The sequence below is a fragment of the Erythrolamprus reginae genome, chromosome 4 (genome assembly GCF_031021105.1).
Source record: "Erythrolamprus reginae isolate rEryReg1 chromosome 4, rEryReg1.hap1, whole genome shotgun sequence".
In the NCBI taxonomy this organism is placed as follows: domain Eukaryota; kingdom Metazoa; phylum Chordata; class Lepidosauria; order Squamata; family Dipsadidae; genus Erythrolamprus; species Erythrolamprus reginae.
In genome coordinates this window covers 64803477-64815466 of record NC_091953.1, presented here as the reverse complement: position 1 = coordinate 64815466, position 11990 = coordinate 64803477, and the positions used below count along the sequence as shown (strand labels likewise).

Below are 11990 nucleotides of genomic sequence, written 5' to 3'. Positions count from 1 at the left end.
ATGAGTTCGGTGGAACAGGTAAGTGAAACCCAGAGGGTTAGAATCTGGGGCTTTTTTTGTATATTACATTGCGTGCCATATTTTGGAATTTTTTTTCTTCGACTATTGCTGGCTTTCTCAACAAAGTTCCCCTAGAGAGAAGTAGACAGGAGTTAGATGAGGGCAAATCTTTTTGAACTCATATGATGGTATAGAAAACATCTGTCTAGCATACAATAGATTGTGTACCTGGTTATTTCTGATTGTAGAAAACTCTTTAAAATCCAAATGCGCTAAATGAGTATAAAAGCACATTCATTCATTTTCATAGTCCCAGACTATGAATTATCCCCTGTTAACCCAGCTGCATATTCAGCTCTCCACTGGAATTCTTCAACTACAAGTTAAAATAGATTCTAACACTGGGCAATGCCATTTTCAAATCATTGAGGGTTGTGGGTAGATTATGAATTTATTTAGGAACAGGTTCACTTCTAGCACAACACTAATTGTCAGGTGCAAAGGTGGACACGTGTAGACATCAAAGGCGATGCATCAACTCTATGTGCACAATGGAAGAATTATCTCCAAGAAAATTTCACGTAGACACCAAAATAACTAGTTCAGAGTAATGGAAATGATGTTAGCGCTAAGGACTTGTTCTATTTAACTTCTTTTTTTTGTGCAAAATTATACTCATGCTATGAGCAGAACATTTTTTTCCTTCATCAATATGTTTCCAAGAAAATATAATTATTGGGGGACATACAGTAAATTCTGTCTGTCCAAAGAAAGCATTCATCAATGTAATAAGGAGGCACTATTTTTCAACAGTTATTCCTTCATCCAGCATTCTTACTTCTTCCAATTTCCATTATCTCTATTATGGCTTCTACAGACAATATTAAACGGAAACATTATTTGTTCAAGAAGCACTTTGAAAAGAAATGGTATGCCTTTAAGTTGGTCATATTTAAAATATTTGCACATAATTAATCTATTTGAGGAGTGAGATTTGATTTGTCATATAAATATACTTAATGCTTATGCTCAATTTTCAGATGCATTACTTAGCCAGAATCTTTCCAGCAATCCTGAAACATAAGATAGACTTAACTGTGCCACAGTTGATTATGGGACTCACCAGACATATGTACCTATCTTGATCTAGGCCCCAGGAACAGATTCCAGTCTTGATATCACTGAAATTGCCTCTGCTGCAGAAGATGAACTGCCAGATTCTAATATTTGTTTCTGCTATGAAAGGATATTCTGTATACAGCAAGCAAAAGTAGATCACAGTGAAAATGAAAATGGTAAGAAGCATAGAATTCTTTGATGTAATACAGTGTTGGTTGTTGCCTCTCCAAATCTTCTTTTAGCCCTGTGCAATACCATTTTATACTCATGTTTGTTTGTTTTTCTTTCTTCTAGCAAACATGTCTGACATAGTTTAGTTTGTCTGGTTTTATAAGAAGGATAGATACCAGAAAAAGACATGATAGAGTTAAAAAGAGTCAGTGAACACATTCGTTACTATTCAGGATTCTTCCTCTTGAATTTGAATGAAAGAATAGAAATAATAGAAATAGTAACACAATTCTGAAAATTATTGACAGCTCTGCTTGAATACCTGTGCCTTGAGTTCTATGAACTATATAAAGATAGTTTTCAAACCTTTCAGAATAAAAACAGATAGTAGCATCTTTGTTGGAATAAATCTTCTGCAAAACAAACGTAACATTTGTTTTGGAGACATAACATGATGTACATTTAGGGTTCTCGTTCCATCCGTGTTTTGTATTTAAGCTTACGGTTGTTTTAAGATTATTCAAGGCTATTTTAAAAGGCCTTAAGAAAGGATTTTTCAACATATTACAATTGCTATTTGAAGAGGTACTTGTAATCTGAATAATTCTTATCCCAACTTTAAATCTTATACCAATTTAACCACTCCATGCATGTCTTTAATAATATTTACTGTTCAAAGATGCTATCAGGTTCCTTCTCAACATCAACAAGATGTTTTCCTTTTAGAAATATGTTTCAAGCCTTTGCAAATTCATATGAAGGAATCTGGGATCTTTTAAAATGTTATTTTGGTATACAGTAAAATCTTATAATTGCATGCCTTTTTAGACATTTTTATTTCTCACTTTTCTGTTTGATTTCCAGAAGAGATCGCACCACCTCGGTGCCATTTTTTAAAACCACTAAGGCTGCTTCCCTTTATCCTTGCCTTATTTCTCACCTTAATCATAGCAACAGCCATTGCCTTGAGTGGTGAGTACAAATTATTTATTAGGTTCTCAGTTAACCATCGAACAGTTTGCATTTTTCATGAATCTCCCTCCAAGAATAATATTAATTGGATACTAAAAGTTGCATCTTGAATTATTGCTCTTGAAATAATGCTAATAAAAAACCTTTTATGAGCTTTGTAAAGTAAGACAGTCATTAATAAGTGTAGTCTGGTCTTCCCCCAACTTGATGCGTTCCAGAGATTTTGGACTTCAGTCCTCAATGATTCCCAGGAAATCTGATTAAAGTACAAATTGCCTGGGAGATCTTGGAAACTGGTGTTTAGCTACTTGAAGGCAACCCTTAGCTCTGGGAAACAGGTTATTGCAGAGAGTCAAATCTTTCTTGAGACCCATTATATCATTTCAATTTTGTTGTACTCCCATTTTCTCCTAGGTATTTCAAGTACCATCTAGCTTTCCTTCACAAAGTCAAGCATCTGAAAGTTTGCCAAACTTTCAACGATTTCTTTTGCTATGCAAAAGTCAACATATATAGATTATCTTTCTTGAGGCATGCAGTCACACCGACCACACAAAATACTACCTTTTTTCATCTAAGTATCAGCCAAGTTGAAGTGGATTTACCCCAGTTTCTATTTTATTATGGAATAGTGTCTCATTTTAAGAGCCACCATAAACTAAGAAAAACTAGAAGCAAATAATTAATCAAGCTTTATGGTTCACACAAAACTTTCAGTATAGAAGAATTGGGTTATAAAACATATGGGGAACAATACAGAGGCTCACAAATGTCTATGTAAGCATTTTTTTTATTGACGGTGAATGAGTATTAGACATTTCACATTGTATAGCTGATTTTTGTTGCCGTATAGGGGCTAGGAGGAAAAGCAAATGGGAAGGAAAGAGAATTTGCATGGAGAAAGTTAGAGAAAGGAATGGGTTTCTATTTTGGGTTTAGGACATTTAGCCTCTGCCAGTTGGATGAAGCTCTTTGGCCACCAAGGTCCCTTCCCTCTCTATCATTCTGTAAGTCTCCTGAATGAGAAGGGGGTCAGACTAGATGGCCACCGAGGTCCCTTCCATCTCTATCATTCAATGTGTGTGTTTGTGTATGAAAGAGCAAACTGTCCCATTCTTTCCTTCCAAAAGTAGCATTTTGTAACAACTGTTCTGATTGGATGGTGGCGAAGTGTCCCATGTGGCCAAAAGGCTGTGGCTGAATTTGGATTTTTGTGACCAAAGGGCTGGAGCCAAGAGCTAGGGGCCTTTGGGCGAGGGAGAGAAGGCAGCGGCCGATCAGCTGCTGCGGAGGAAAGAGCTTCATCCAACTGGCAGAGGCAAAAAGTCCCATCCCCTCTATTTTAGCTTCCATCACAAAACAATTACAGTGATCCCCCGGGTATTGCGATCCCGATCATTGTGAACGGGCTAAATCGCGATTTTTCAACCCAGAAGTAACAACACCATCTGCGCATGCGCGCCCTTTTTTTTATGGCCACGCATGCGTAGATGGCGCCGGGCAGATCAGCTGCTGGGCGGCTTCCCTGGGTCTTCCCCCTCTTGCTGGCGGGAGGGCGAGAAGCCCCCCCCCAGCACCCGCTCGCCCGCCCTTCGCCGCTCGCCCGCCCTTCGCCCGGCCACCCGCCGTTCGCTCACTGCTCGCCCGGCCACCCGGGTTCGGGGGGGTGCTGGCAAGCCCCCCATGCCGGCGGCGACGTTTTAAAACAGCCGCGCGGCTTCCCAGCTGAGTCCTGAAGCGAATTGGCTTCAGGACTCAGCTGGGAAGCGGCGCGAGCGAGCGGCGCGAGCGAACAGCTTGTCCGCCGCCTCCCTGCCTGCTCGCCCACCGCTCGCCCGCCCTTCACCCGCCCACGCCGTTCGCTCACGCCGCTTCCCAGCTGAGTCCTGAAGCGAATTGGCTTCAGGACTCAGCTGGGAAGCGGCGCGAGCAAACAGCGTGGGCGGGTGAAGGGCGGGCGAGCGGCAGCGAGGAGTCTGCGTGGGCGGCGGGGAAACCCCAATCTTCGGCTCCTCGCTGCTGCTGCGGAAGTAAAAACACCATCTGCGCATGCGCAGATGGTGTTTTTACTTCCGCAGCGCTACTTCGCGAAAAACCGATCATTGCGAGGGGTCCTGGAACGGAACCCTCGCAATGATCGGGGGATCACTGTATAACATTTCCTTCTTTCCAATGTTCAGTGAAAGAGAGGAAGGTTGTGCACATACTTCCTATTCCAATTTGTGAGGGTCAATCAAATCTCAAAATGTTGCTGTTTCATTGTTGATGGCATTTTGAATGAACAGCATAATAATATTTGTAATTCTTTAATGTGCCTTTTTCCATTTCTTCCTTGTGCATTTTTGTTCTTAACACGTACATTTTTAAATAAATCTGGACCTTGTGTTGTTTTAATATAATATGCTTTTTTCAGTTTATTTCAATTGCAACGGGAGGTTTCAATGCAGATCTTCCTTTAAATGTATTGATCAAACAGCAAGGTGTGATGGCATCTTCAACTGCAAAGACGGAGAAGATGAATACAGATGTGGTAACATTCAGTTTTATTGTGATGTCATGTGCTATTTCCCCTCAAGGCTTGTTTTGAGGTGAAAAAGAAAGACTTATCCAACATTACAGTGGCAATTTCCCTATTGTTTTGTGCTCTAGATCAGTGATTTTCAACCTTTTTTGCGCCACAGCACATTTTTTACATTTACAAAATCCTGCGGCACACCACCAACCAAACTGACACAAAATGACACTCTAGCACAGTACATATTTTGCATATAGTTAATAATATCTATATACACCATCAGGATAGACATAATCAGCTGAGGCTGAGGCTTCATCTAGTGGTGGCAACATTTACCTCCAGTCCTGACCAGGATTACAAATCGGGACCGTGGGGAGGAGTAGCAGCTTCAACTACTTGCCGCGGCCACACAGTGACAAGTGCACGGCAGCTGAGCGGGGACTTTCCTGGGTGTGGATGAGAGGAGGCCTGCTATTGGTTCATCGCTAGTGGTTGGGATGAATCCTAGAAGGTGATTGGTCAGTGAGCGTTCCCTGTGCCTCCTCTCTTCCTGTTGCTGACAGCTGGAGGGATTGTGAGGGGAAAGTTTATGTTCGGATGGAGGCAGCTGGTGGCGGGCCGGATAAATGGCCTTGGTGGGCCGTATCCCCACGGCACACCAGACCATGTCTCATGGCACACTAGTGTGTCCCGGCACACTGGTTGAAAAACACTGCTCTAGATAATATTCCACATGACTAAAAGGAGAAAAATATTAGTTCCAAGTGACCATTTTGTGAAGGAAATAATAAAATACATATACAGTAATATTTCCTTCTCAATGGAGTCTTTTTTTTACTTTTGAGAATTTAAAATTCCTGCCAATATGAATACATTTCTTTATTGTGCACTCATCATGAATTACAGTTTTAACTGTACATGTGCAGTAAACCTACCATATTATACAAAGGTGAAAAGAGTTGTACAGATGACCTTGCAGAAACTATTACATTATAAAAAGAACTCAGTTCAGCTCTGTCTTTACTCTCTTGAGTATAAAGGAAGGGAGGAATAAATAAACGGATATTTTCAAGTTTCTGTTATTTATTAATAAAGTAGTGTTCCAATATTAGTTGTGGAGCCTATTTCCCTGAGCTTGCCACAAAGGGGTGACAAATGTTAAGAGGGTTAATTTATTCCAGAAGCAGCATTGACTGCAAAAACATCTTTTTAAAAAATCACATAACAAAGTTCTGCATAATACTATATTTTATTTTCTGAACTAGTCTGCTAAAGGCCTTACCCAAATAGCGTGAAGAGAGAAAAATAAGAAGCACTTAGCTGCTGCAGTTGTCCCGTCCTTACAATAATTTTGACCTTTTTTCTGTGTCTCCCTAGTTAGACTGAGTGGCAAAAGGGCTGTACTGCAGGTGTTCAGTTTCGGAATCTGGCGGACTGTGTGTTCCGATGGCTGGAAAGACAACTATGGGAATGTTACATGTAAATACTTAGGATTTCCAAGGTATTACTTAGCAATTTTGTCAAGGGGCAATGGAAAAAAAATGAGTCGAAATGTAGTTTGAAAGCTTTTGATATACAGTGAACATATTTGTTGAATTTGATTTTGCATTTGGGATTTCTTTTTTCAATACTGATTTTGATAAACAGTTTCTGAAAATATTCAAAATGTCAGAAAAACTTGCCAATTTTTTTTATTGAAGCATGGAACTCATTACCTGACTCTGTAGTGTCATCTCCTAACCCCCCAAAATTTACCCTTACACTATCCATGGTTGACCTCTCCCGATTCCTAAGAGGTCAGTAAGGGGCGTGCATAAGCCCACCAGTGTGCCTTCTGTCCCCTGTCCTAATATTTCTCTTATATTTCTGCTAGCTACATGTATATATTTATGAACTCTATTATCTCTTCCACATTATTCCTATGTCTTTTCTTCTATTCTTCCATTGATATATTTTTACTATGATTATATCCTATGATACCTACATTATTTATCGGAGTAAGTAAGTAAGTAAGTACCGTATTTTTCGCTCTATAAGACGCACCTGCTGATAAGACGCACCTAGATTTTAGAGGAGGAAAATAGAACAAAAATATTTTGAGCCAAAAAGTAGCTATCACACATGAGCAAGTTCTTGCATCCATAATTCTATCCTTTCTATGTCTTCCTCCCTCTTTCCTCCCTCCCACTTTCCTTTCTATCTCTCCCTCCCTCTTTTCTTTCTATCTTTCCCTCCCTCTTTCCTTTCTATCTCTCCCTCCCTCTTTCCTCCCTCCCTTTTTCCTTTCTATCTATCTATCTCTCCCTCCCTCTTTCCTTTCTATCTTTCTTTCCCCCTGCCTTTCTCCAAGCCCTTCCTTTTCCCTCTCCCTAACTACCCCCTTCTCCCTCCTTTCTATCTCTCCCTCCCCCTTTCTTTCTCTCTCCCTTCCTTCATCTTTCATTCCCTCTCTCTCCATCCCTCTTCCTTTCTCTCTTCCTTCCTCCCTCTTTTTTTGTTCTTTCTCTCTCCCTCCTTCCCTCCCTCTATGTCTTTCCCTCCCCCTTCTTCTCCCCTCTCTTTCTCTTTCTCTTGCTTTCTTTCCCTGTCTTTCTCTGTTGCTTACTTTCTCGCTTTCTTTCTCATTCTTTCTCCCCTCCTTTCTTTCTCTCTCTCTTTCTCTCTCGTTCACCACGCCGGCAACAGAGAGAAAAAGAGAGAGAGAGAGAGGGAGAGAGAGTGGAGGGCGCCGTTGTCTTCGCCTCTGCCCGGCAGCTCTGCAGCGAAGAGGAAACAGTCACACACCGCCTCCCGGGAGACCGGCCGACTTTTGGAGCCGTTTTGTTTTCGGCCGGGCGGAGGCGGCGCGCGGAGGCGAAGACACGGTGCCCGGCCACGCTCCGCCTCTCGGGAGCCCAGCTGAAAACAAAACGGCTCCAAAAATCGGCTGGGCTCCCGGGAGGCGGAGCGTGGCCGGGCACCGTGTCTTCGCCTCCGTGTGGCTCTGCAGCGAAGAGGAAACAGTTGCGCACCGCCTCCCGGGAGCCCGGCCGACTTTTGGAGCCGTTTTGTTTTCAGCCGGGCGGAGGCGGCGCGCGGAGGCGAAGACACGGTGAACGGTGCTTCGAGACCTCCCCGCCTCCTGAAGCGATTCCCGTAGCCTTCCCAAAGGCTCGGAACCGCCAACGCTCCTCCGGTGCCGCTCCGCCTCCTAAACCTGCGCGGTGGAGGTGTCCCCCGGCCCAGCACTTCCAGAGGCTGAAAGGCACGGCTCTCTTCGGGGTTGGGAAGAGGAGAGGCGGCGACAGAGGCGGCGGTCTCCAGATGAGTATATCGCCGCCCCCCCCTCTGCTCCAGCGCCTCTCCCCCCTCCCTGCCTGCATCTTCGCTCCATAAGACGTGGCTGATTTTTCATCCTACTTTGGGAGGAAAAAAACTGCGTCTTATGGAGTGAAAAATACGGTAGGTAAGTAAGTAAGTAAGTAAGTAAGTAAGTAAGTAAGTAAGTAAGTAAAAAATTAAATTAAATTGAATTGAATTGAATTGAATTGAATTGAATTAAATTAAATTAAATTAAATTAAATTAAATTAAATTAAATTAAATTAAACTAAACTAAACTAAACTAAACTAAACTAAACTAAATTAAATTAAATTAAATTAAATTAAATTAAATTAAATTTGCAACAGGCTTGTTGTTGCTGAAGATTATGTTAAATCTGCCAGGAATTTTTGATGCAGCATAGCACTGGAGACATAGGCCTTCTCTTTGCAATGTTTACAACTGTGTGCAGAATAGGGCACACTACAAAGTGATCTTTCTACTGCAAAAGGAAGAATGAGATGCTGGTACTGTAATATATGGAAAAGATGCTGGGAATGCTGATGAGAATGAAACTCCAGCATTCTGAGAAGATTGTAGATTTGCTATCCTGTATTAGATTTATTTTACTATTATAGTCTATCCCAGTTTTCCAAAAACAGGTAATATAAGAAGTCTTAAATATAAGAATTAAACATGAAGATTTTACTTGAACGTATTGGTTAATTCTTACCTTCTACAGTTTTGTAAGCTCATCTGGCTTCCCAGTGGCTGCCATTGAGAATGAGTTCCAGAAATATTTTGTTACTGCAAATCGTTGGTTATCAGCTGATCAACTAACATCTCCACAGAATGCTACTGATTTACGGTATGTTTCAGATGCTTAGTTTCAGAAAGACATGCAAATGGGCTCCATGAGTTTCCGTGGAACTGTAGAATCTAAACCTATATTATATGCATGCATGAACTATCGCATAATGCTGTTAGATAAGATGTCCTGTGTTACTGGGCTTTCAGTAAAACTTCTCAATTGGCAAATTGGTAATATGCATTGATTCCTAGTCTAAAAGAAATATTCATTGATTTAAAATGCTTTTCCATCTTCAATTGAATAGAACGACTAAAATAAAAGTCATTATTCATTTGTATTCTCATTCCTAAACCTTTGCAGGGGACAAGTAGCAATTAATTAATTAAAATGGCCAGTCTCTCCCTGGAGTTAATTGTGACATGTGTTCATGTAAACGCCTTATATAAGTAATCTCACTCATATCCAAAATCATGTATAATGAATTGGACATTCTTGAGATCAGAACACCAAAGAACTCTTGGGACTTTAATATGGAAAGGAAACAGTCATATATTAAATTAAGTATCTGTTTCTATATATCTATGTGTGAAAAATATGTATGGAAATTTAGACTTCCAGTGATGAAGTCATATTGGTGTTAGTGAAGACTATGCTGAGAAAATACTTACAAGATTGAGCCAATCTTTCTTGTTTAAACCAATCATTGCCTAGTCCCTTTCAAATGTATGTTGAATGCATCTCCAAAGGAGATGGGCAATTAAAAATATGAAAAAATGAAGAAAAAGAAAGAAAGAAAAAGAAGGAAAGAAAGAAAGAAAGGTAACATAATGAAAGTTATCTGTGAATTTTGAGAGTTGTAGTACTAATATCAGAAGTCCCCAAACTTGGCCACTTGAAGACTTGTGGACTTCAACTCCCAGAATTCTCCAGCCAGCATAGTCCACAAGTCTTCAAGTGGCCAAGTTTGGGGACCCCTGCCTAATATATTTGGAAGAGATAAATTTAGAAAGGCAGATTTAAACTTATAGACTGAATCATTGGTATTTTGATGGATAAAGCTGGCAGGGAAAGAACAAGTAATAGACTTTACTTTTTTCTGTTTCAGAGAAGAATGTATTTCAGGCAATGTCATTGTCTTAAAATGTTTAGGTAAGTGATTTCGGAAATGGTATAGAATATTAACCCAATTTCCTCCCACGAACTAGGGAAGAATGCAAATGTTCAAATATAAACACTGGAAAAAAACATTCTTTTAATGAAGGGCAACTTTACAAAACAAGATAGTCAGTTTCAATTAATTTCTGCGAATCTTATAGAGGAAAACTTTCTGGCGCTTATTAGCATGTTTGGTATAACTACATTCCTCAAAAATTATAAGGACAAAATAAGGATAACAGCAACAGCAATCGTTTAGATGAATAATATCCCTATTCAGGGTTATTCATAACTCAAAATATTAAATCTTTTCTATTAGATAAATTAAGAATGGCCATTTTATAGCGACCAGTATATGCCAATGATTTTATTTTTTCATTCTGCCAGCATGCGGTACCAGGATCTGGTACGCCCCACGAATTGTCGGTGGAAATGTGTCCATACTCCAGCAATGGCCATGGCAAGCCAGCCTTCAGTTTCAAGGATATCATTTGTGTGGGGGGTCAGTCATCACCCCTCGGTGGATTGTTACTGCAGCCCACTGTGTTTATGAGTAAGCATCCCATCTATAATACTATTTTCTACACATCTTGTGATGTTATCTCCAGCTTCCTGTTCCAATTTCTTGGCACCTTTGGAACGATTTTTAAGCATGGTTTTGAAGTTTTAATTTGAATTCTAGAACTGATAAGGAGGATGGAATTATTTGCCAAAATGTCCCTGAATGTTGCTGTGAAAAGGCGGTGATGGTGGGAAATAAGACTTCTGCTGACACCACTTGCAGAGTCCTTGACTCACAACTGTAATTGAATTTGGAATTTTGGTCATTGCACTCAATTGCAGTTGTAAGATAAGGCATCATATGACCAAACCAAACCAAATTTTCATCAATTTGTTTGTGGTATTGCTTAAGCAAATGCTATGGTGATTAAGTGAATGCTGTGGTGATATGATATGATATAAGATATATGATTAATATGATTCTGTATTTTTGGAAATGAAATCTTATACATAAAAACTTATTGAACATAAAGTTCAAAACTTTACACACAGCCAATTTTAAATGTTGAATTTTTTTTTTAATTTGTAATGTTTTTGCTGAAACAGTTTGTACCTACCAGGAGAATGGAGTGTTCATGTGGGTTTAGTAATCCTGGAAGAAAGTCCTGTTAACCCATACTTAGTGGACAAAATTATATACCATAAAAACTATAAGCCCAAAACAATGAAGAATGATATAGCGTTGATTAAGCTGGCTACTCCACTTGCACTAAATGGTAAATTTGAATCCCTTTATTTTCTTTTTCTCTTGTTTTGTATATAAAATTCATATTGAGATTTCTCACATGTGCTATTTGCTACAGAGTTAGCAGTTTTCACTTTTGGAAAGTATTCAGTTATGGAAAGGAAGATGATCTGTATGAAGTTGGAATATTATTTTTATGCTTTTCATTTCTCTTAAATACTGGAAAGGAAGAGTAACCATTTCCAGAAGGCTTCTGTGCAGGTTTCTGATGTGATCTGATGCTCATTTTGCAGAAGCAGTTATGATGGAGAGGAAGGAAGGAAAGGTGTGGGTTATGATTCTTATCTCACTTCAGTTGTCCTGTGGGAGAGACTACCAAAACCCAATTTGTAGAAAGAGACTGTTTCGTAAGCTGTACAATTGCTGGAGAGACGGAGTAACGACACGGACACAAGAGCTGGATTTAAATTGGGTCATTTTTATTAACATAAATTTGCATAATTTATTCAATACTTTGCACAAATTAGCATAATCAACTATGACCCGGAAATGGACCTGCAGGGTCAAACAAATACTTCCGGGGCGGAAATGACGTTATGCCAAAAACATTCCTGGGCAACTCATGGGCGTATCTCGATGCAAGTCCAGGTGAGGGGCCAGACCATCACCTGCGACCCTGCCATGCTGTGCATGAGGGGGGTC

At 40.2% G+C, this 11990-nt stretch overlaps 1 protein-coding gene across 1 annotated transcript in view; it reads left to right on the top strand.

Annotated features, from left to right (window-relative positions):
• Positions 1-11990, top strand: part of TMPRSS3 (transmembrane serine protease 3) — a 28362-nt gene continuing 16372 nt past the window's right edge. Inside the window, exons 1-9 of the mRNA XM_070750467.1 lie at positions 1-18; positions 1151-1295; positions 2155-2262; positions 4676-4792; positions 6155-6278; positions 8819-8944; positions 9993-10036; positions 10430-10595; positions 11150-11319. Of these exons, the coding sequence (XP_070606568.1) occupies positions 1-18; positions 1151-1295; positions 2155-2262; positions 4676-4792; positions 6155-6278; positions 8819-8944; positions 9993-10036; positions 10430-10595; positions 11150-11319 (1018 nt within the window). The remainder of the gene's footprint in view (positions 19-1150; positions 1296-2154; positions 2263-4675; positions 4793-6154; positions 6279-8818; positions 8945-9992; positions 10037-10429; positions 10596-11149; positions 11320-11990) is intronic.